This window comes from Drosophila willistoni (assembly GCF_018902025.1).
Source record: "Drosophila willistoni isolate 14030-0811.24 chromosome 2L unlocalized genomic scaffold, UCI_dwil_1.1 Seg168, whole genome shotgun sequence".
Taxonomy (NCBI): domain Eukaryota; kingdom Metazoa; phylum Arthropoda; class Insecta; order Diptera; family Drosophilidae; genus Drosophila; species Drosophila willistoni.
This window is the reverse complement of record NW_025814047.1, coordinates 19,190,073-19,216,562: the sequence shown is the minus strand read 5'-3', so window position 1 is coordinate 19,216,562 and position 26,490 is coordinate 19,190,073. Positions and strand designations below refer to the sequence as shown.

The following is a 26,490-nucleotide window of genomic DNA, read 5'->3' as shown; positions in this document are numbered from 1 at the left end:
TTTGCAAACGTTCCAACTCGTGTTTGTGGTTTTTTTTTTATCAATTCCAAGAAGTTTCACAGCCGTTCCTTTGTTCCTTGGTTTGGTAGTGTTCCAAGTTTTCCCAAACGTTCCAGTTTGTGTTTTTCCAAGCCGTGCCAAACCAGCTCAGTACTATTATAACCGCCATCCTGTGGGGTTATGAGCCCGAGCCCTTCAAAAGAGGAGAAAGAGACAAAGACCACTGCGGACAGGAGCAAATCTTTAATTGTTGCTTCAAGTCCGCGTCAGTGGAGTACCAGCCTTACTACTCCTCCTTCCCGAGCGCTTCAGACCCTTTCTAGTCCATTAGCTCTCACGTCCGCACCATTGAGCACGACTTCTCAGCAAGCCACGTCAGAGCCACGACGAGCAAGCCAGAAAAAGTTCAAGCCACTGGTACCACCTCCACAGATTTTGGTAACCGCCCCAAGAGTCACTTGGTCCAAATCCAAAAGGGCTTTAGTTGCTTCCACCTTGGCAAAAGTTTGTCTCGATCGGCGATAAACTAATTCAGTTTGAAGTCGACACCCACGTCGCTTCATTGTCCGAGGTCAACGTAATTACGCTCCACGTCCGTCGTGATCGAGTTCGAGCGTTGTTGGAGAGAGTCGAGCAGGAATATGAGAAATGTGAGGCACTCCCAAAGACGATAGCTCTGAAGATTTAGCCGTCCAAGCTAAATTTGACAAATGCTACCAAGTTTACGATGCACGGCTCGATTAAGCGAGCTGATCCATGAAGCGTCTGCTCCTACTCCTCCGAACCGTCATGGGTCTACCTCTGCACCAGCAGAACGAGGCTGACGACTTCCACCCATTGTCACAGAGGTCTTTACGGGAGTTTACCTAAAATGGCCTACGTTCCGCGACTTGTTTACATCTGCCTAAGCGATTCTCGAATTTCCCCCGTTGAAAAGCTGTACCATCTCCTAGCGAAAACGAGGGTTGAAACTAACCTCAATGTAGCAAAATTTCCGCTTACAAATGATGGGTTTGAAACGGCATGGAACGCACTCAAACAGCGTTTCGAAAATAAACGACTTATCGTGAACACCAAATTCCGAGCACTTCTTGACCTGCCTCAAATTTCCCTTGAGTCCGGAAAGGCATTACAAGAACACCAGAATGCTCTGCAGGCATCCATTCGTGCTTTTGGGCACTGTGGCCTGCCAGTCACCACGTGGGGTGGCATGTTCGTATTTTTCTGTTCCATCAAATTTGCCGAAAAACACCCTTTCACTGTGGGAACAATCTCTGGGAGATAAGACTGCCATTCCAGAGTGTCAAACGATAGACGAGCGGTTTCGTACGCTCGAAGCGGTAGAAACTACTACAACTGCAATGGCTATTTCGATTCCCATATCCAAACCTCCGCGAAACCCACTTCCAGTCACCCGAAAGAGAATCACCTGGTGCGTCGATTTCACCGCTTCCTTCAGATGCCGGTGCCATAGAGGGTGACATACATGAAGAAAAAGTCCCTTTGTCTGAACTGTTTCGCAATAGGGCATCAAGTAAGAGATTGCCCGAGTCAACAGAATTGCTTACCAAGCAAGGGGCGTCACAATACGGTCTTGCACAAGAATGGCCGACCGGAGAATATCAATCTGCTTCTGGGTATTAATGTCATACCAGCGGTGACCCTTTCCGGCATCCAGACCGAAGTGTACGGATCCTTAATGGCTCAAGAGACGAGATTCGGTTGGGTCATTTCAGGCCCGTTGCAAGGAGTCCCCGTTAGTTCGTGTGCCGCGTTCATCACGAGAGTCGCTGTAAGCAGAGAGGAAGCACTTGAAACATTTCTCACAAGGTTTTGGGAGGTGGAGAATCTACCGGTCAAACCGGTAAAAGTTCTGATTCCTATTGCGAGCTCAATTTCCAGAAGACCACAAGAAGAGATGTTTCGGGGAGATACATGGTCTCACTTCCGTTTCGAGTCCCAACCAACATCAACCTCGGTCACTCCAGACCAGGGGCAATGGCTCAGTTTATAAAAAAAACCGTCTCTTGAATAATATTCCGGCAAATACTGAGTATGACGCAGTCATTCAAGAGTATTTGGAATTGGGCCATATGCGTCAGGTGCCATTTGACGACAGTAATAACAACTTTTATTTGCCACACCATGCGGTTTTCAAGCCCGACAGTACCACGACAAAGGTACGGGTAGTCTTTAACGCCTCTAGCAAGTCCACAAACGGAGTAAGTCTCAATGACATACTTTACCCTGGTCCTCAAGTGGCGTTTTCTCCGAGTAGTTTTCAATGCCGACATCACAAATATGTTCCGCCAAATTATGGTCGATGAAATCCATACGCCATTTCAGAGGATTCTGTTCCAAAACAAAGAGAGCAACTTGGTGATTACGAGCTTAATATTGTAACGTTTGGCATTAACTGTGCGCCGTTCTTAGCCTTCCGAGTACTTCAACAACTCGCAAATGATGTACAATCCAAATTTCCTTTGGCTAGCGATATTATCAAGTCCTATATGTATGTCGATGATATCCTCAAAGTCCCAAAGTGTCATTTGCCGATTACCGATTTCCTCGATATCGAAGAGGCTAGCACAACAAAAACACTTGGAATCCGATGGAAGCGACCACGGATGAGTTTTATTTTGCCATCCCACACCAAGATATCAAGTCAGCTTATACTAAGCGAGAAGTCCTCGGGCAGATTGCCAAGTTATTCGATTCCGCTGGCTGGCTGGCTCCCTTTGTAATTCAAGCCAAAGTGTTTATGCAAGAGCTTTGGCTGCAAGAGCTAGGGTAGGATGATCAATTGCCCAGTGAACTGCATCACAGGTGGCAGGATTTTACAAAAAGCTACTCCTTTCTTGACCAGATTCGAATTCCGCGGTGGGTTCTTCATGATCCGAATTCCGACATTTAAAGGGAGGCGGGAGCTTTCATCTCGCGCCGCTCTACCGATGATGCCCACCGCTCTCCCCACGATAAGAACTCCCCACACTTCGTTTCAAGTGGCTTATTCCCCGCTCTTAGATAGGCTAGATTTAGTTCAATTATACCAGTGAATAAACGAGCTTGAAGGAAGAAGTAAAAGAGGATAATTCATTTAGCTGCCCCCTCTAAGAAGGAAGTTCAACCCCCCTACAAAACAGACCCCATAAAGTATATATATTCTGGATCAGCATTAATAGCCCAGACGATCTAGCCATGTCCGTCCGCTTGTCCGTATGAACCAGTAGATCTCGGAGTGTATAAGAGCTAGAGCCACCAAATTTGGTATGTAGTATCGTGTAGTATGTACAGTTATCGAGTTTGTTTCTAATTTTTTCCACGCCACCTACTGCAAATAAAACCGATTTTCTCAAACACTACACTAACTAGAGACACAACTTGGGATGTATATTTGCTTAGTAATTAATGTGCACATGCCACCCCTGTTTCCGACACCGTACTTTAAAAAACTCGATTATCTCCCGTAATTCTCTTTTTTATGCAATGAAATTTGTCATTCTTTAATTGAATATTCATATCCGGAAAAAAACAAATTTGATCCAAAGCGGACAAAAGAGCCATAGTATACATATAATATACTAGCTATCTTATAGGGCCATTTGTATCTACTATCTAGCTTATGTCTTTGCAAGTAGTAGATTTTCTTTTGTAGACATTTTTATTAACTGCCTTGTGTTTTCCTACTAACTATTTTATAGGGCCATTTATATCTACTATCTAGCTTATGTCCTTACAAGTACTAGATTTTCTTATCGTAGATATATTTATTAACCCTACTTCCTTACAGTATCATTTTTGACCCTTTTTTTTGTTTTTTTTAAATATTTTTTTTATTAATTACTTGATTCAAATAAATATTGTTTTAGTTCGAGATATCTTGTTTTTTTATCTTTTCATAAACCTATATTGGATATCAGGTTTTCTTGAAGGGTAAAAATGAAAAGTTACATGTTCCTTGTTAGGGTCAAATTTGACCCCACATGAAAATCCAATCGGATACGCTACGAAAGATACATGTCCTATGATAAATGTTCACATAAAAAGGTTTGATGTTTTATAACACGATAACATGTCTTTAAATAATTCGTGTTTGTGTGCGAAAGCAGATAATCATTAATATCTCTTATTAGACTCATGGAATTCAGATGTAAGAAATAAGTCCACATTGAAGACTTTATGTTTGAATGAACTTGTACCTTACGATTTTAATACAATTTAAGACATAGGTTCTAATTGGGAGCTCATTGTTGTCTTCAATTTAGACTGTGAAGAGTCACATCGAGAGCACGAATGTAAGGATAATCCAGACTTGGTCTCCAAAGATGGAAAAGTTTATTAGCATACAGAACCGACCTCCAAACAACTGAATTATAGGAATCTATCAATTTAAATCGATAAGTAAATAGACACAAATAAGTTGAAAACATCAGAGGATAATTGGTTTGGTTTCATATAGGTGTGCTTGGCGTATCCGGTATTAGCGCATTTATCATTTATGTACATATATCAACATAAAGTATGCATCCGCAGTTGTAATGTGTCGACAAGAGTATTTGGCTGGTCAAATCGCTTTTTTTTCGACGAGCAAAAACGCCTCACGAAGGAAATGCTATTGTTCTCGTCAAGAATACTCCAAATCAACTGCCATCATTAAGCCAAAAATGATCAGGAATGGAGCCTAATGTGACCAACCCGAAAATAAGTCCTTGATGCGTCCCTACAACACAGACGGAAATAAGTATGGGAACTTCTGCTGTTCTTGCCAGAAGGCTTGTTATTCTAATCATCACAAACGCTACAATTTGTGCACTGATTGTGAAGGCAATAACTAAAACATAATAAAAACACAACTAAAAACTGAGGCTATACCAATTTTTATTAATTAAATTAAAAAGAAATCATTTATGACCGTAACAAGGAAATAAGGGGGGTTTTCAAACAAGGCAGTAGGGTTAAATACCATGAATTTTTGTTCTAATATCTGAGCTCTTTTTCGTGCACATTGTAATCTTTATTTAACTTCTTTGTCGTAAGCTTCAATGTTAACGAATGCGTTTAACTCACTGGATGTCATAAAACTATAGGTGTTTAAGATTAAACATCGTGTTCATCCGAAATGGCTTCACCAAATCAGATGCACCAAGAAATATACAAAACGAAACAAAAACGTAACACAAAAATAAGTCATAAAGATTCATATGACAATTATTGGTTAAAACCAAATAAAACATGCATCCACACTCTATGGAAAACACTTAAGATTAAAAGTGGTATCAAGTAGGCAACGCTGAGCATGAAATATGAACAATTTTCAACCCCCGAAAACGTGGATTATTTGTTGATAAGGCAATTCTGTGCTGTATCTGTCAGCCCGGTACATGTGGCAACCCTAGTTAAGCTTATGTATAATAAAATTGAGCTCACTCTCATCTAAGCAACCAAACGTTGTAGCTCTACACTTTTCACAAACCAACATTATTAGAATAAGTATTTTTAAGAACAATTGTCGCCTAGAGTCTAAGAGTTCATTTATATATTCATATATTGGATGAAGGGTGGGTTATTTTTCTTCTCCACAGCACTGCAATTTCTATTCAATAGGTGATGGAAATTTTTCTTAAAAAATAATTCGAAGATACAGTGGTCGTACACTTACGATGGCGTGGTGTTGTAGCAATAAGTGTTATATGTAAGCCATGTATTTTATTCAATGTCCGTCCGTATGTTCGTCCGTCCGTATGAATACCTAGGGTCTTGTGAAAGTTGTGTTGAATTTATGTAACATACCTGTTAAATTAAAGTACGAAAAAAAATTAACTTACCGCAACTGCTTCATTACAGGGTGTAGTTTTTGAATTCAAAGGAATAAATCCATTTTCGGAAGAATTTGTTTTATGCTGAACATATGTTATTTGAAACGGAACATACGGATTATTTGCGTCTCCCATATAATTAAACCATTTCGTAGGGCTGCACCGTGATGCAGGATACACTCCACACATGAGATCCAAAGCTAATTGACCAGTCTGTGGTACAGAAACCTAAAAATAAACGAATAAAGTAACATTAACTTTAAAAAAAAAAAAAACTTTAAATAAAAACTATAAATAATAAATTAAATCGATCCAAAAATAATCAAAGTTTAGGTTATTCCATTCATATTTGTATGACGCCATACAATTTCACTTAGGTGTTAGGGACCATATTGTCGGTGACAGTTTGGGTTTAGAGAGATGCATCGTTGCTTATATTTTAATCATTATATTTTTAACTCTTACCCGCTGTTCTACAGACTATGTCTTGCATGAACCTTTTTGCCATGAGCTATACGGCTGCACCTATCGGTCGGTCGGGTTGAAGGTGGCTAGCTTTCTGCTTGGTCTCGTGCGTAACAGGTTTAGCGGCCACTTCAACTGCGCATAGTATCGTCAATGTCGTCCATTGGAAATTGATTTAGATTGTGCGACTATTTGTGCTTAAATAGGGAGTTTAGAACCACACCTAATAAACCCAATGTTCATTCGTTAAATTCAAAATATGAACTGATTTTATTTACAAGAGTACGGGTAACAATTGATCTTAGAAGATCCTATTCTAGTACGACACAAACCCACGTATTAGGCGGTTTGAAAATTATGACTATTATGGGTGCGGCGGCGCCCATGGCTAAGTTTAGAATTACAAAACTTTTCCACAACATGTGTGGCTGATTGTATTTCTAGTGCTATGCTAGGATAGTTGTGTGTGACAAAGTACAGTTGTATTATATTTTGTTTGCTGCATTTGATTTGGTGAAGCCGCTTCAGATAAACACGATGTTTATTCTTATAATGTTTGGTTAATCTTAGGTTTAATTACACGACCGCTTTGTTCAACCGTTTCTCTTAGACTGCCGCATGCTCTCTCTCTAATAATTGTCCCCCTAAAAGCCAAAATTCAGCATTAAAATTCAGGCCAATCAAATCGCACCAATATCGATAACGCCGCTAAAGGGCTCACAAGTTTAGCCTATAAATATTACTCTAAGACACCTTTGTAATTTAGTTTTAAGTATTCATTCATTGAATCCCGTCTTTCAACTCAACAAAAACAATATCTTTTTTTCCTATCTGGAAAGACCAGATATATAATTATATTTGGTATTTACCTTAAGCTCCGTACTAGCGTTTTCGAATTCAAACGCCCATCTCCTTCAGCAATTCCATTTCAAAATAATTTAGGTGTTCACAGTCGTAGAAAACTTTCAAAATCCTTTCATTCTTTAACAATATTTTTGCACTAATAAATAAAACTGTCTTGTTATATATTGACAAATACTATTCAGTCCGGACTAAAGGTGTTTCCACTTATGAAGTTTAATATATATATTTAACATTTAACACTTTATATTTTTGAATAAACTAGGTAGAACGCAAAATCGGTAGTACCCTTCTTGTATTAATTAGGTAAAAACCTTAATATTTACATCCAATTAGGTAAACGAAAATAAAAAAGGCCTACCTGCAACTAGGACAAACTTTTCATCAACTTAAATAACATTTATCAGCCTTGTCAGTTTTTCCAAAGCAGGTAATTAGCTATCTTACATTGTAGAAAGGCATATATGTAAACAGGTAGTATTTTCAAAACAGCATTACGCAATGTTATCATTTAAATACGAAGAAGCTACAGGCCAATACGCATGCGCTCTTTTTCTTCCTTATACCTGCAGCGCATTTTTTAGGCGAGGTTGCCTTAGTTTTATGGCTTACGCATCGCTGTCGCAGGTCTCCGCATATTGGGACTATATACATATTTGACCTACCTAGTGTATGTAGTTCGGTATTGATACTCGTTGAGTCTTGCTAGTTTTATTCCATCAAAGTTCAAAAAATGTCAATATTTAGTAAATTTTTTAAACGCTTCTAGTTCAATAACTATTTAAGTAATTATTAAAATTTTTGAAACATGCTATTAATACTTTTTAGATAAAAATTCAAGATCGATTGTTGAAATCGCGATCATGAAAAAACGTATTTTTGCAACGCTATCCGAACAGAAGCCCAAGTTTGCGACGTCCCAAATACAGCTGTCTGCACACATTTTGGACTCTTAGAATTTTTGTACATGACCTTTGGGTTAAAAAATGCAACCCAAACCTTTCAAAGATTCATGGACAACATTTTTCGTGGCATTAACTTTGTATTCTGCTATATCGACGACATTCACGTCATTTTGAACTCTTTGGAATAGCAAAAAGAACATCTTCGCTCGGTTTTTCAAATTCTTCAAAACCATGGTCTAAGTATCAACCTTAGTAAATGCCATTTTGAAAAACGAGAGGTCAACTTTCTTGGATACACAATCAACGACTGTGGAATAAAGCCGCCAACTGATCGGATAAATGCTATCCTTAACTATCCAAGACCTCAAACAATATGCCAACTTGGCCGATTTTTGGGTGTGATCAACTACTATCGCAAATGCCTTCAACATGCGTCAGGCGTACAAGCGCCATTGACTGAATTGCTCAGAGATGTGAAGAAGAACGACCAACGAAGGATCGAATAGACACCGACACTCATTGCTACCTTTGAAAACTGTAAGCAAAGCATGGCTAATGCAACACTTTTATCGTTTCCGTCACCAGACGCAAAACTCAGTTTAACCTGCGACGCTTCAGACCATCGACGCGGCCCTCGAACAACAGATAGATGACATCTGGAAGCCAATGGGGGTTTTCTCTAAAAAACTCAGCATCACGGAACGAAATTACAGCACGTACGATAGAGAACTCTTAGCAGTCTTCGAGGCAATTAAATACTTTAAACACCTGGTAGAGACACGAGCCTTTAGCACCAGGACTGATCAGAGGCCGCTTGTTTATGCCTTCAATCAAAAACCTGAAAAAGCATCGCCACGTCAGCTTCGACATCGCAGTTTTCCACGACAATCCTGCATGTAAACAGATACATACCACTGCCTATCACCCACAATCCAACGGTTTAATCGAACGATGGCATAGATCTCTAAAAGCCGCATTGATGTGCAACGACGGCACACCTTGAACAAAAGTTTTGCCAACTGCGCTGCTTGGACCACGCATCAGCTGCGGAAATATTGTATGGAACGGCATTACGACTACCCAATGAATTTTTTGAAGATTTGGAGAAGCCATCAACACCTGCATAATTTTTAAGCCCTTTTCGTGAACATATGCAAAACTTTGCCCAAAGCCTACGGCTCATCACATCAAGGAAAGAATGTTCATTCTAAAAGGCATTGATCAATGTTTACATGTGTTCATCAGAACTGACGCAGTCAAGCAACCCCTTGAACATCCGTATTCTGGCCCTTACGACGTCATAAAGCCCCAAACGGCCCGAGTCTTCGTTCTAAAAGTTAATGGATAGGAGGTCGCCGTATCTGTGGACAGACTCAAACCAGCATAGGAAGAACAGCAAGAAATGGTGAGCAAGTCGTTCCAAACAACATTGCTTTCATTTGAATAATTGATGGCTCTCTTTTTTGGTCAAGATCTCTCTATAAGAAACATTGTGCTGCAGTATCACATTCTGTAATGCTCACCTGATTGAACATTTCGTGAATGTCTGCTACGACTGCTACCGCATGTAGCCGAAATCGGATTAAAATTCCTATTATAGACGTTGACCAGTCTGGGCCAGTAAGCAGGTTGCTATTGAGGGACGTACCGTTGCAAGTAGCCGCAGCGTCGAACACAAGTCGAACCTTGTCGGGCTTTTTTTGGTTGATAACAGCAAAATGTGGTAAAAACCAGTTTTGGAGAGTTGAAAACCTTAATGTCTGTTGATGGCGTAACCTTTGTCCAAAAGTTTTGTTATTTCGTTCTTATATGCTTCTGCGGTTTCCTTGTCTCTAAAGCTTTCGCTCAAGGCATTTGAGTCGTTGAAAAGCCATGGACTTGCTTTCCGGTAGTTTTATGTCATCCGATTTCCAAGGCAATCCAATTCCGTAGAAGTTACCCTTTTGGTTATTTGAGCATTCGGCCTTTGCTATTTCTAACCGCCCATACACAGACCGTGTTTTGTAATCGTAATTAATTTAGCATGGCGTTGTCCTATCAATACCACGCGTTGCCTATCCTGCAACTTCGTGTGGTGTACCGTATTTTTTGGTACAAATTCTGTTAGCTTCTTATAGTCAAGTTGTCAAGTCAAGTTATTGTGTTGGTATTTTTCGATCGTTGACTAACCAAACTCCAGCTGATGTTTCGGACCTTTTTTTTCACTGATATTAATGTTTGCCGATTCCGCATCTGCCTCAAAGATACCACCTGTCCAAGTAAAACAAAATGGGTTTGCGTCACCCTTTATGCCAACTTCTCTTGCCAAGCTCATTTCCATGATTGTAGACGGGCTACCGTCATCCAAGAATGCGACCGTTTCTTTCGAGCCTTTTTCGCCGTACTGTGATTGGTACCATTTTGAGTAATGCTGATTTTGGTGAATCAGACACACATCCTGTGACGTTTGTGGTGGCTGCTAGATTTACTTGTATGGGTCTCTTGTGCAGTAATGGGTTGTAAAACTTCTTACAATTGTCAATTTTGCAGGGTTGTCTTTCGCTGCATTGGCTTTTATGGAATTTTAGACAGCTGTAACACGTTTTATTACGATTAGCTAAATCCCATCTCTTTTTAATATCTGCTTTTAAGAATACGTTGCACTTGCTTAGAGGGTGTTTTTCTCGCTGCAAATAAAGCAAATTGGTTTTCGTTTTGGCTTTGGTCGGTTTACCGCCTCTATTTCCATTTGTTGGGTTACTTTAAATTGCTCTGCGAATGACGATTGCTGGTTAATTGATGTAACCTTTGGATACATCTTGGATTAGATCTGCTTGTCTTTGTGCCCACTCAGCTAGCTTGTCAAATGTACAGAATGAAGCGCGCACATTTGCATCTAGTAGATATGAGCCCCATTCTTGTAGAGAGTTTTGCGGACAGTTTTCCGATCATCATAGCTAGTAATCGTTGTGTGTCGATTAACCTGTTATCAGTGTATTCCAAAGGAGAACTTATGTTTTAAACAGTATTATTGAATTCTTCGAAATTGTCGATATTATTGACTGGCTTTACTTGGCACGCTTTTGACATCAACTTTAGTGCAATATTTTTGGCTCCACCGTATGCTTTATCTAAGATCGATAGGATTTTTTCCGGATCTTTTGCAGAGATTAGTGGCAATAAAACCTTTCCTTAGCCACTCCCTTTAGAGCTTTTGATAGTCGTTGAACATCTTCCTCCTTGGACAATCCGCAATGTTTGCTCGTAGCATTGAACTCATTACATAAGCTTCTCTCCTTTTCTTCTCCTTTTCGCTCACTTTACGCTTGACGTCCACGTATACTGTATTCACATTTTCAATTTGTTGCAGTACAGCTAATCGCTGCTCCAGAACTGTTTCATTTGACGCATCAGAGTCTTCGGTGCTGACAAATGATATGGTGTCAACAATTTTTGCCGCCAAATCATTTTTTGTCTCTTTTGGCGCAATAAAGCGTTTGCGCCAAGTTCCTTTGAGATGGCCTGTTCATGTTCTGCTTTTTCAGCATTGTTATAATTTAAACCTTTGAATTTACGAACATTGATATGTTTCCGTAACAAATTTCAGGTAGATTGCAAAACGTACATCTCGTAGTGTTTGCGATATCCACGAAACAATACGGCCAAGCTGCTGTTTTTCTATCGCTGATTGCTTTTTAAGCTATCCGGCTCGAAGAACCACTATGTTATTTATATTTTGAGACTCTTATTAACTTTATTTGGATATTTTCTTAATAGTATGTTTTACAATGTTCTTATTGTCGGCGTGGTCTTTCTTCAAGTGTGGCCGTATCTTGCTAAACTGAGAATACATTGAAACAATCGAAACTTAAAATACTAGATGTATCGATCTTGTTCGAGTCATATTACTACCATACTAATAAGCTACGACAGTCAGACAAGGAGAAAGTCCACCAAATTAGAATATTGATTTGTAGTGTATTTGATTGTAGATTGCTAAACATTCTAATTTTTTCATAGGAGGAGACATTCGAATCGAAGAACGCCAGAGCTATAAAATCTTCGGCAAGGTACCATAAATGATTGCTCATTTTTTTCAACAGTATAGCCGTGGTTCCCGCGTCAGTATTTGTATATTTTTAACAATTTTTCACGAAGTTCAGATTATGGAAAGGAGCTTTAATAGCGTTTGTGCACTGAAGCCATGATTTAATGTACATTTTGACTAAGAAAATGCAAACAATTTTCTTCCTTTTTTATATATGGTGGCGGTACGGTAGGATTATCGGACTGCATCCAGACTTTTTTTTTCCAATAGATGTGCTGCTCTTTGACTAATTGCCCTGACTTGATCAACTATATTCCAGTTAACTAGACAGTCAAAAACTGCCAGTTGAAGATTCCACCTAAGAATTTTGAACCATTGTAACTACTAGCACTGCGATGCGTTTGAACTACCACAAAAGGTTATCTAGTCAGTCATAATAAGAAAAATTTAGGTTAAAACCATTAATTAAGAGACATTTGATTCTATTCTTCTTTTCTTTTTGTAATGTACCATCAATAGTGTTCACAATGTACTGACATTTTATTTCATAGTTTGCCATCTCGCTCATTCTTATGACATTTGTATTGTGCTACGTATGCTTATATGGGAGCATCACACTGAGAACTTTAGGTGAGTTCCGCACCCATTAAACACTCTTCGATTGGCCCCAAATTTTTATGACAATTTTTTTAGACTAAAAGGAAAAAAAAAGCACGGCATTTAAAAAATATTAATATTTTGTTCCCCCCATAAAATTGGCAATAGATTTATTACCAAATTTACTAACAACCGTGACCGTTATTTATTTTATGTATTCATGTATGTACATATGTATAAAAGTTTATCAATTTTTTTTTTATATATACATATGTACATATATATAAACAGGTAGTATTTGCAAAACAGCATTACGCAATGTTTTCATTTTTATAAAGTTGCGATTTTTTGTAAAAATAATCATTTATTCTTCTTTACTAAAAATGTCTCAACTTTGGGCGCCTCTAGCTCCTATCAATCTCAACCGATTTCAAATTTTTTCATAATCTCTGAAGTATTCCCTATCGATTGTATATATAATTTTTGCCAAATGCGCTCATGAAAAAACTGATTTTTGCAACGCTATCCGAGCATAGGCCTAACTGTGCGGCGCCCATTTGGCCGATATCATCTTCTCGACTTGACCAATAAAAATCTCAAGGTTTAAATAAACATAATTTAGAAACAGAATACAAGTTTTTTATTTAGGAAACAAATGAGAGAAACACCCCATAGACGCGTCAAATTTTGTACACATAAGCCGTTACATTTTAGGCTATTTAAAAATATTACATATTTTAAAATTTTTTTTCTTTGAACTAGCAGAACAAACTTTTAATTAAAATATATTTTTTAGCTCCCTTCATTGGAAATTTTACAAAATTATAAGATAAAATATAACAGAAAATTAAAAACAAAATAAACATTCTTTGAGATCAATTCATTGGGACATACGAGAGATTATATATGTATATATATCAGGGCTATAAAAAAAAGGAACCGATTAGGTATGAATTGGCTTATGAATTTAAAAAAATACTTACTCAAAATTTACATGTTGTTATGCAAAAACATCAGACTTTCCACGTTCTTCGGTTTAAGTAAAGACCTTCTTTTTCGCACTGTTTCACCTGCGCTCGAACAAATGCGCTCACGGGGCACAGATGTAGCGACTATGCAGAGCCGTTTTAACATGTATGTGTAAAGTAAGGGATACTGTGATTTTCGTTGGTTCCACCATACTAAGGGATCGTCCTTCCGATAAATATACTCCTCGGCAAGATATTTATCAATTTCCCGGTAACTGCTGCTGTACTGTTGCTGGGCTGACTGACTTGAAGAAAGGAGCTGTCATACTCAGCCCATACTTCGTCCTCTTTTGAAGTTTTGTCAGTATCCTTATTGCCGGTTTCAACTGTGGTTTGTGCAGGGACTGGACACATTGATATTAATTTTTTTTATATATTCTGCTTTTTGAAAAGCGTCCACACACACGCTAAAATATCTACCTTTAAATCTGGGATTTAAAATTGTGCTCTCCGCAAACAACACATTTGCCTCGCAATTCTGAAATCTATCATTCATATCCAATATAACATCATTGCAAATTTCTATCAAAATGCGCTCTTTCACCTTTTTGCTTAAGGTGAGAATTTTTTTTTGCAATTAGTTTAGATTATTATTTAGGACAGAGTCACATTTTTCTCTGCCGTAATTTCCTTGAGATTGATAGTCTTTAAAACATTTTGAACGTGGAATTCCAATGCCTAGGTACGTCTTGGCTTATTTTTAGTTCAGGCAACTTAAGCAAAGCTTGCATTTCCTTCAATTTTTTTTTTTTGGCCAGATGAGCTGTGTCTAAAGTATTCAGCAATCGCTTTAGCTTTTATGCGTACGCTACTAATTTTTCTTAATGCCTTTTGAGCAATCAAATTTAGGGTATTAGCGAAACACCTTATATGCTCCCAATTTCCCATTCGGATGGCACCAACAATATTTGCAGCGTTATCAGATGCTATTGCCACTATATTGTTCTCAATGCCTCATTTTGCAACGGTTTTGTGAATAAATTCACAAAGATTTTCAAAGGTATGGGACACGGAAAATTCCTGGCAAGCTATTGTGTATGATTTCAACACCGTTTGCTCTTTTTCAATAAAGTGCACGGTCATTGCGAGATAGCTCTTGTTGGCAACTGATGTCCAGCCATCTGTCGTAAGGCAGACCGCTGTAGCCGCACTGAGCTGATCTACAATAGCACCTGCATACTCATCCCGTATTTTGGGGAGCAAAACATTCGTCAACGTCTTCCTTGTCGGGAGAGTATAGCCTGGAGAGTGTGAGACGTCGTTAAGAAGTTTTTGGAACTCAGGTTCCTCCACTATTCCAAAGGCATGGTGACCCTTGGAAATAATTTTTACCACTTGCCGGTCAATGTGCGAAGATTTGCTCGCCGGAATTGGTTTGTGGACAAACGAAGTGATTTTTTTGTTTTGTCGTACAACGGTCTCAATAGCTGATGCATGCTTGGTTTTCAAATGCCTATTTAAATTGCCTTGTGACTTGCAGCCTAAGACACTTTTGGAAATCTTGCATATAGCCTGTTGCGTTTCCATGTCCTTAAAATGATTCCAAATATGGCTGAGCTTTCTAATTAACGACATTTTATTATAAGTTAAATGAACAATACGCGCCAAAAAAGAGAACGTTCACTTTGGGGACGCCAATTGAGAAGACCGCAACATGAGCCATAAGAGTGAGTGAGCAAAACTGAGCTAGTTAGCAAAACTGAACTACTGAGTCAAAATGAGCTAGTGAGCCAAAAAGAGCAAATATGTCAGCCGAAAAGGTTTGGCTATCACAGAACAGTTTCGAGAGCTTGGTAAGAAGTCCTCTTACATTTTGATAATGAATGCAAAGACTAGACGTTATTAGTTTTTTGAAGCAGAAGATAAATTAAGAAGGTGGCCAGGCAACGGACGGGAGCGCTTATTGGGCGCAAACTCGTGTACAACTAGGCCCTCTGGCCAGAAATTAGTGTCAACCATAGCTGAGAAATACTCATTTGGTACTGTAATGTTAAAAGAGGAGATTTCGCGAGGCCTAGAAAACTTAAACTTTTGAATTAAAACCTTAGCAGGGCATATAATGCCAATGTAAGCTGCCACAGACGACTCAGAAGTAAATAATTGTTTGCGATGAGGCACTACAGTTAGTGGAGGCGGAGGAGCCTTGGGATCCACAAGTGATTGAGAGCCAGCATGGTCCTGTAATTGATCAGAGTTCCCGTGAGGGATAGATTGAGGTACACCAGGGCTTGTAATGGGTACTTCAATCTGAGGAACAAGAAGATGGTATAGGCGAAAGTAAAATGGGAGACGATGTAATAGAGAGTGCTGGCGACTGCTTACGAGGCAACTCAAGGGTACATTTCTTGGGCAACTTCTCAGAAGGTGGAACAAACTTGAATGCCGTCTTTCAACAGCGCAGAGATTTCGTTGTTAACGAAGATGAGTCAAATCCTTTTTTTGTCAACAACCCACGCAGATCGAGATGGTTTTATAATGCCGTTAGAGATTTAGTTGTTAACGAAATCGGCTACACCCATAGGATATGGGTAAAGCTTGGAGTACACTTCTTGGTTGTCTATCGTGTGAATTGTGGCAATGACTGAAGTGTTATATGGCAATGCCTCGTTAGAGGTCGAAAATGCACCGATCCTGTGCAGTATTACCTTTTTAAATTCCTCTCTTACGCTGTCAAGAAGTGTTATGTCATTAATGCGTGTGGAATTAACACTATCGCAAGTATGGTGTTGTAATGCTTCTGTCGTATTGCAATAGGTAATACTACCGCTGTTTAGGGTTACCCCTTCCTGCGTTAGCAGATCGAAGCCTATTATGGCATCAAAAGTATCAAGGGTGTCTAAAATGAAAAACGTGGCATTCTTTTCAAAAATTCTCATGAAGCACTTTTCTTTAATTTTACTGGACCCATGTATGGAGTTCACAGTAAATGGGGTATCGACAAGTGGTATGTTTCTTAAATCCTTTACGGGTTTTACATAATTCTTTGCCGCCCCAGTGTCGATTAGGATTTTTAGTGTTCTACCAGCCAACTGTCGCTCGACGAACGGCAGTTGGGAGCGTTCCCTAAAAAATTAAACAAATCATGGTCCGTAATAGAGTCGTTCTCGTCGCTAGCATCTGCGACTGCGGACTCTGTTATACGCGCGTATTGTTGGTCTTTGGGCCGAGTCTTTTTTTAGAAATGTTGTTAACTTTCTGGCGACTCTGCCCGGTCATGCGCTCTGATGCATTCTGTCTTTTTTGAGAAAACTGGTGGATCAACATCCATCGGTTGTACTTGGCCTAGGGCTCGACTTTATTTGTTATTTGAGGCTGGTCCCTGCTCACCTTGTTGGGGTCTATTTTGTACCTGTTTTCCTGTAAAGAGGGGGTTTTTCTCAAAATGTTTTCCCTGTCTGGGCATTGAGCGATTTGCTTGCCTGTCATTTTCCCCTGGGTGGCTCCTATCTTCAACTGCTTTAGCATACGTAGCAGCGAATATGCTCCTTTCTATGATATTCTTAGCCTCGCGAGTCTGTGCCAAATCCGACGGCAAATCTTTGGGCTGTGCTGGTATAGCCAGTGCCTTGGTAGGCCTCCTCTGCCTGCCATGAAGGCGTGCAGAGCATCGCTTCTAATTTCTGTATTAAGAATGACCGATGCTTGCTACTCATGCGTCATGACAATTTAATTCGTGGTAAGAGTGAGTTTCTTCTCAACCTCATCATAGTACTGCATTAAGCCTAGGTCACCTTGCCTGACCATTTCTAATGTATGCCTGAGAACGCGTAGAGACGTTTAATTGGCGTATGTGTAATGTGTTTCACTTCCATAGTATCCCTTGTAAGCCTCATATTCCGCTATGGCTGATTGTCTCTAAGATACATATTCTTCGTGGTCACCATTAAAACTTGGTACCGATTTTGCGACATATGGGCTAACGTCACATTTAATGCTGGGGTCAATTGTTAAACTTTTGTACACCCGCACGTGGTGGACATCTATTCGAAGTGAGCTTACTTGATTTCCTAATTGCTCAAGTTCAGCGTGAATCTTACCTCTTAGGCGTAGTTCTTGTGATCGACATTGGTCGATTCATTTCGGTTTGATTTAATCCCTGGTTATATACATCATATTGTAATAAAGATATTAGTTAGTGACGAAGGACCAATTGATTGGCAGTTGTCGAAAACAGTGTTTTAGCGAAATAACCCTAACAATAGAACCGCACACATGTAAACTCTCAATTAGATGCAATGCAAATTACTTATAATTATTCGCGCTGCCACTTTTTTTTAACTCTCTATTTTTTTCGTACAGTAACTTTCATGTTCTTTAAGGTGTGAGTTCTTAGGTGGTAGTTCGGCGCCAATGAAGATGTTGAGTCCGTCTACTGGTTTCCTTCGAAGTTAGCCATCGACGGAATCCAACTTAAATGGATGAACTAAGCAGATTAGGATGAGATCCGGTTTAAGTATCTAGATCACTGTGGCTCAGCAATGTATTAGGAATAAAGAAATGGGTTTACGCCCTAGTGCCGGAGTAATGTGTCTTTATTGTTTAAGCGGTTGATTAAAACGAAATATGTCGAAGGAAGGAATAGAAAACTAAACATATGTACATAAAAGGGAATATAAATCGAAAACTTGATACATATAATGGAAATATGGTCATGTCATGGGCTTCTTGCCGGTGCCGATGTGTCAGCATATTTATGTATAGATTATGAGTCCCACTGTTGGTTCACATGTAAATGCACTTAAGTTGTATTATATTTGAAATTCGATATATCGATGGTTTAGATGCACAGATTGCTCTAAGGCAAAGTGAAAGGGCAGTTCGTTGGATTGTTTGATAACTTACAGCTGTGTTCACGAAAATAGCAGTGCCCCTAAGCTTTGACTTTAAAGTTGATAAATCATATTAAAAAGATATAATAATATTAGTACTATTTTGGACTGAACAAAGAGTCCCCCATTTTCAGAAATGACCAAGATACTGAAGAAAGGGCATTTTGAGCTGTTCATTAAAATAGCAGTGACAACTGAGAATTAAAATCTGTCGATTCTAAATTATTTGAAACTTTAAATTCATGTTAGCTTTGGTTCTTAAGACTTTATACTTAGTTCTGAACCAATTATTGGCAATAGCCGGTTGGCACCTGCGCCGCACCGACTCCAGCAATGCTGACCTGGGATCTGTAGCCATTTTTCATGGAAAACTTCCCAATGCTAAGCCTTATTGGACGGTTTTTTCTTGCTGACGCTTCTCTGAATGTTTCCCCATACATATTTAATGGGTTACCAATCCGACGACTGAGCTGGCCCTGGCATAACATCGATTCCTTCGAATTGAAAACAAATTTTTTGAGTTTGATCCTAGGTTTTGGGTCGTTAGACCGGTGATATGTCCATTTTATGGGCAGATTCCATATGATATAGGAGAGCTAAACCTTCCTTATGATGTCCACGTAGATATTTCGATTCATATTTTCATGAATCTTATGTATTGGACCAAGTCCTTTATATGAGAAACAAGTCCAAATCACGCCGGATTGCTTAACCGTTTTAGCGTGTCGTTTGGTTGGTATTTCGTATATTCTGGGCGACGTACATACTGTTTAGACCCTGCACCACCAAACAGGACTATCTTAAGGACGCGTGGCCCGAGAATATTACGCTACTTTGCAATATGAAGATTCATATGGAGTTTTGTCAAAGTACAAACGTGATTTACAGGCTTCAAAGTCAAGAGTGGGACTTTCCTTCGACTTCGCGATATTAGCTCTTGTTCTAGGATTCTACACCGACAAGTGACACTCCTTACCGACACGTTTAGATCATGTTTGACGAAATTATAAGACGCAAACTGATTGAATCTGATGTACCTTTTAATGTGACAGTCGTCTGAAGCCGTTTTTACGCGTTTTATGCCACGTTTTTCGAGTTTTTTTGGTAGTCTAGGGCAGCAGAGACCATCTTTGCAGAAGATCTAACTAAAATTTATATTTTTTTTAAAGATTTACCTTGGTTTTTAAGGTTTTCGAGCCACACAGCTGTATATGTATGTGCGTTATAGTTGATACGGTCGGATAAATTTTCTTCTGCCTGTTACCTACATTTTGGCCACGTTAATATAACATTACACCCTATTGGTGCATGGTATAATAAAATCTCAATTTGGTTGTGATTTTTTAGTTGGAGTTGCGGAGTTGGCCGTAGGCTTGTGGATGTTCTAGAGTGCCCGTTTGTTTCTGTGATTTGGCAAATTTAATAGACATTTGGAAAATTTAAAATATTTTTACAACTGATGCATGGTATACCGAAGTCGGTGAGACGACTTACTTACTTCATTTTGTTAAAGAGTTACAGTTAACGCATGTAAGGTGTTCTAAAATACCTATTACCTATAACATTTATTGAAACGTATTCAAAAAAACCAAACCAAACAAAGTTAAAGTCAGCGACTCAAAATCACTACCAAATATCAAAACGGACTTCAAGTGATTTGATTTAATTTTATCATCATTGGTAAAAGTTAATAGTCTATATCGTAATATTTATTGTTTCAGATTTCTCTACGTGGTAAATTTTTTAAAAATATGATCACATTTTGTTAGATACTACGAAATTATCGTTAAATGGTGGTAAAAGAAGATCTATAGTGTCTTTATGGTCAAAACTGCATTTGGTGTGGCAAATGTGCATTTATTTTCAAACAAAACTCAGAGTCAAGTAGTGGAAGAAAGTGTCTTTATTGACAATCAAAATAAGATTGGGTTAATTCGATTTAACCGTTTCAGCCATTGAGAAAACTAAGCTGCGGTTGTTGTTGCTTAAAGCGCCCCCTAAAACCTAATGGAACGAGAACATTTCTATATCTAAAGAAAATATTAAAGAAGCCAACTTCGGCTATGCCGAAGTTTATATACCCTTGCAGTCCTTGGCAATAATTTTTTACATTTTGAAATTTGTTTCCTTGCAACTTAATTCATCAATACACAAACAAAACATTATTTCTCTGTTTACTACAAGTTTTTCTTCTTTTTCCATCACTCCCAAAACAAAGCACGGCACGCATACACATACAGTTCATGTAGTGTTGTATCTGTGTGTGTGCATGTGCTCTGTTGATTGGATGATGACGTAGGCAGCGCTTGAGCCGATTTATATTGACAGTAACTTGTGTTCTATTTATCCGATCAGATTCAAATTTTGGGATCTGAGGTTTTATATCCAATACTATCATATTTCATATGGATACTCTGATTTCTGCAAAAATGTTTCTTCTAGAGCTATATGATATAGTGGTCCGATCCTGATAAATTTCATACTTGATCTGCTCCAGATAATAAAAAGCACAAAAAAAATTTCATCCCGATAGCTCTTAAGATGGCTGTGTAAAACGCATACGCACAGACGGACGGACAGACGGACATGGCAATATCAACTCAGCTTCTCATGCTGATCAAGAATAAATATACTTTATGGGGTTGGAAACGTCTCCTTCTGTGCGTTACAAAAATCTGACCAATTTTATAATACTCTCTGCAAGGGTAAAAAAAAAAGCCAGAATACCTAGCGAGAAATAAATAAATATAAACTAAAATTACTGTTCGTTAGCGATAAGTATGTTTTGTTCTGTATAAGAAAAAAAATCTTAAATCGGTTCGAGTTCGTCCTATTAAATTATTCATATTGCAACAATGGCTCCCCCATCTGGGACAATTCCCAAAGATTACGATGATGCAAAGAAGCGAAGAGCTCAATGCGTAAAAAGTATAAAACGCGTTAGTGACCAATTAAAAGATAGAAGTATTTCGTTTCAAGCAATAGACTTAAAATATAGATTAGAAATGAATACCGATATCGAGTCTGCGCTGAGATATCAAACTCGAGTGGAGACATTTGACTCCGATGATGAGTATAGGTCAGAGTTAGAAGAGTTGTGTATTTCGGCAAAATCACAACTTAGGTCCGCATTAAACAATTCGTCCGATTCGTCCGAACCGCCGACTCGATCTCGTCTTCCGAGTTTACAACTGCCAAAGCTTAGTGGGAACTCAGAGTTTAAAAATTTTATCTCGTTGTTCGAGACCCTTGTTCAAATGACAGGTCAATTCTCAAGATAGAGAAATTTAATTATTTGATCTCGTGACTCTCCGGTGAAGCTCTAGGAACTGTTGAGGCATTCCAAGTCACCGAGAACAATAACGATAAGGCGATCTTTAAGCCTTAAAAAAGTTTATGACAACGACTGCCTCATTTTCATGGAAAATATTTCCGCGCTGTTCAGCCTTCCTATGATGGTACATCCATCAGCTGCAGCGTTGAGGGGTCTAGTTGACACTGTCTCTGCCATTTATGGCTCACTTTTGTCAATTGGAGACGTAAAAGTGATCTTAAATGCAATTTTAATTCACTTTGTTATGAACAAGGTTGATTAACAAACAAAGCGTAAGTGGGAGGAGCAGCTCGATTATGCGAAAATCCCGTCGTGGAAAGAATGCGAGGCCACACTAAATCGGCGTCATCAACATATGTCGGCTGAAGAATCAGCAAAGCAGTCGGTAGACGGTGTTAAGTCTGATCAAAGATCATTCTCCACGAGGCATAATCGTAGCACCTTTTCGTGTTTTGTGGCAAATAAGAAAGTTGACGATAAGTCCCCAAAATGTTCATATAGACATGCTCATTGGAGCAGATTCCTTTTATGACCTTCTATCAATAGGTCAAATAAAACAAGGTCCAGGACTTCCAACCCTTCAGAAGACTATCTTCGGATGGGTTGTATCCAGGCGGTACTCTTCTGACGTGGGATTAGTTCAGAAGAGCACAGTCAATTTGAGCTATCAAAACGAAGTCTTATGCTCAATTGACAAGACCTTGCAGAAATTATGGACAATCGAAAATTTGCCTTCCCCCCATAAAAATTCTACCTCCAGCGCATCAGCTGTGCGAAAAACATTCCATTTGAAAATTTTACCGTTGGGTTGTTTTCAGGTGAAGCTGCCGTTTAAGTCGAGCCCCAAGAGTTTATGCAAGAATATATTTCATTAAAACACTTGTAAGAAACCAACAATAAAAATCCCACTTTTCCACACTATTTCATTCTACATCAGGTCGATTTAAGACTTCAAAGCATATCGACGAAACTTCGTCTTGTATTCGATGCATCATGCAAAATTTCGTCTCAAATATCGTTGAATGACATCTTGATGGTCGGTCCCACCATTCAAGAGGAGCTGTACTCGACTTTGCTTCGATTTCGTTTGCATAAGAATGCCTTGACCGCTGACGTCAAGAAAACGTATCGTACATGTAATGGTACATTAATCAGATCGAGATTTTCAGCTCATATTGTGGAGAAAAAACGTCTGGTACGGTGCCAGCTCCCTTTCTGGCAATACGGTGTTTGACAAAGCTGGGTGAGATGATGGAATTGTCATTCCCAAAAGCTGCTGAAGTTATCAGACACGATTTTTATGTTGATGACATGTTGACTGGTGCTGGATGCGTTGAGGACCTTCTGGCAATTAAGTCTGAATTGTCACAGGCATTGTTTAAAGCAGGATTTGATTTAACCAAATGGTTTTTAAATAGTTTTGAAAGCCCCGCTCCCTTAGCACAGCAACGCCGATAACAATTTCAGAATCAGATTCAACCAAGGCACTTCGTGTTGTTTGGTTACCTCGGGAAGACGTATTCCAATTCCAAATCGATGACTCGTTTATGAGCCTCCGAGCAACAAAACGGAACATTCCCTCGGTTACATTTCGTTTATATAATCCGTTAGGTCTTTTGAGTCCCCTAATTATCTTAATGCAAGAACTGTGGCTCAAGGGACTTGAATGGGACGAATCAATTCCAATGAATTTAGCATGGCAGCATGGAACGAATTAAAATCATCTATAGTAAACATAAAGAAAATAAAAACTTCACGATTCGTCCATATAAAACCTCAATCACCGATAGAGATTCTTGGATTTGCTGATGGCTCAATGAAAGCATATGAATGTTGTATCTACGTTCGAGTAAAACTGCGGAAGGTTTCAGCACTTCATTGCTAACGTCAAAATCTAAAGTGGCACCTTTAAGACAAAAACATTGCCTAGACTTGAGCTGTGTGCCGCTCCCCATTTGCAGATCTCTGTCACCGAATCAGTAATATCATAAAGGCACCAATTAAGCGGACATTCCATTGGTCGGATTCGAAAATAGCCCTACATTGCATACAGTCACACCCATCGACACTGGCTACGTTCGTTTCAAACAGGGTGGCTGAAATTCAACAGTGGTCAGAGAGCGTAGTTTGGCGTCGAATCAATTCTTATAGGACTTATAGCCCTCCAAAATGTATGTAATAGGCAGAAGGAAGCTTTTCCGACCCCATAAAGTATATATATTCTGGATCAGCACCAACGACCGAGTTGATCAAGCCATGTCCGTCTGACCGTATGTTTGTCTGAACGGATGAAACTTGGTATTTGAACTACGTATAACCCGGGAAAAATAAAGTAAAGTATGAAAATCATCATGATCGGACCACTATATCATATAGTTTTAGAAGAAACATAATTGAAAAAATTGGTGTATCCCCATGAAATTAATAAACTAATATAATAGCATTGGACATAAAACCTCAGATCCCAAAGTTTTAATCTGATCGGGTAAATAGAACACAAGTTACAGTCAATATAAATCGGTTTAAATGCTGCTTGCTGCTTGCTTAGTAGGCCTACTACGTAATCATCAAATCAACAGAGCACATGCATACACACACATACATTTCCAAGTGCGGTCGTGTATATAGTCGCTCCGCCATTGGAGAAATTATTTATTTCCCATTAGTCTTAGCTGGTAAGCCACACCGGGAGGGTCTGCGGTGGTGTTGACCACATCCCGTGCTTTCTTCTGTGATTGGGAAGTTGCAATCGTGGCCTTTTTCTTTATCGTTCGACTTCTTAGCGTTTATTACTTTGCCGATTGTAATTAATCAGCTGGTACTAGTGTTGAGAACCGTCTATCGATAACAGACCCGATAAACAGCTGACGACATAACATAAGCTCACACTATTAACTATTATAGTGCTGCGTGCTTCTAGTTAGCTTCTAAGTTCTAAGTTAGCGATTGTTAGTAATCTTTTCAGGACATAGTATCAGGACCAACAAACCCACAGCGCCTCTGACCCACTCAGAGGACTGTGGTCTGCGTCTGTGCCAGCGGCCGCAGCGTATGAAACCTGGCAGCAGGTATAAAATGCAACAAATTTATTGAAAAATGGCTGGAAAAACAAAAACTTCTCCAGGTGGCAGCCACAGATGTGGAAATCCACACGTTACTACCACCACTACTGCATCGGTGACTAACTTGGCCGATGCAGCGGCCATAGCAACAAGCAGCAAGAGCAGAAACAAAAAGCATGGACCGTGCACAAACGTCCCCAATCCTTTCGCCAAAGGAAGTAAAAAGGACGCCATCACAGGCTCCTCACTCGGCCCCACCAGCCTTTCGAGGAGTACTAGTTTCACCTGGCTGCGTAGACGAGATACCCAAAGGGGCAAGGGAAGCAAGCCCTTGTAATACCAAAAGTGGAACCTCGCCGAAGAAGCTAAAAGGACCACCGCAGTCACTTAGCACGCTGATGGCCAAACTGGGCAAAATTCTGGACGAGATTATAGATTGCTCGGTTACGCGATGGTACTAAAGTCAGTCCACACAGACGCCGTAATTCAGCAGTTCAAGGAGAACGTATGTGCCGTTCGACGCACAGCAGCCTGGGAACTGCTCCTACACTTGACCAAACCTGCGGACGAAGCAACTGATGTTAAGGCGATCAGCGAAAAGGCCATTATCGAAATAAAAGATCTCGCAGAATTCCACACTTTGGACGATTTTCTGTTGGCCTGGGTAGGCATGTGTATATGCCGAGTACACTTAAAGACGGAGCCGAGACGGTGATATAAGTGCCTGGATTTTGGACACACACTAGCACGGTGCAGAAGCAAGCAATACGCATGCAAGCTATGCTTCAAGTGAAGTAGCAAGGAACACTCTTCAAAGCAATGCAACCAGACAGCAGCATGCATACTTTGCACAAGGTACAAGCGGGTTTGCCCGTTATTTGTTGAGCCAGGCAACAACAGGAAGGATTAAGTTTTTACAGCTCAACCCAAACCACCGCAGATCGGAACAGGACCTTCTAAAGCAAACAGTACGGCAGTGGATTTCACAATTCTATGCGAACCATATTTCCATATACAGGACCACGGCTGGACGCAAAACCACCGATATGGCACGGCAATTTAGAGCAACAGCAATACACATCTGGAAAATCAGCAAAGCGCGGACGGATATGTAAGGGCGAGGTACAATGGAGTATATGTCTACAGCTGCTACATAGCACCGAGCATACACATCGACGAATTCTGCAGCATACTGGATGGACTGGTAAAAGACGCCAGAACTCACACGCCAACCATCATAGCCGGCGACTTCAATTCAAGGCTGGTAGAGGCTCCGTGATCGAGCTCACGTTCGCTAGCCCGTGCCTAGCCCGTAGCCACTAGTGTAGCCATAGTGTGCTCCATCAAGAGCGTTCCACCTGAACACCATCGATGTTCTACAGTAGGGCCCTAAGCACGCTGAGCGAAGAAGCGTTATTCATTATGATAACCCAAATGACAATTAACAGCAGCACGGACGCGGACACCCAGGCCAATCACATGGCCGACACTCTTCGCAGAGCTTGTGATGCAGCCATGGTACGCAAACGGCATGGAAACAACAGATGTAAGCCAGTTCACTGGTGG

General features: G+C 39.7%; 1 protein-coding gene and 1 long non-coding RNA gene across 2 annotated transcripts in view; both read right to left on the bottom strand.

Moving 5' to 3' along the window:
• Nucleotides 1-26,490, bottom strand: part of LOC26530226 (NPC intracellular cholesterol transporter 1) — a 165,382-nt gene that overhangs the window by 25,160 nt on the left and 113,732 nt on the right. The window contains exon 5 of the mRNA XM_047009564.1: nucleotides 5,826-6,044. Coding sequence (XP_046865520.1) covers nucleotides 5,826-6,044 — 219 coding nt within the window. The remainder of the gene's footprint in view (nucleotides 1-5,825; nucleotides 6,045-26,490) is intronic.
• Nucleotides 13,541-15,474, bottom strand: LOC111519657. Its single transcript, XR_002724428.2, has 3 exons — nucleotides 14,120-15,474; nucleotides 13,655-14,043; nucleotides 13,541-13,594 (listed from the first exon to the last, which is right to left on the bottom strand). It is a non-coding gene; the product is annotated as an uncharacterized LOC111519657 (long non-coding RNA).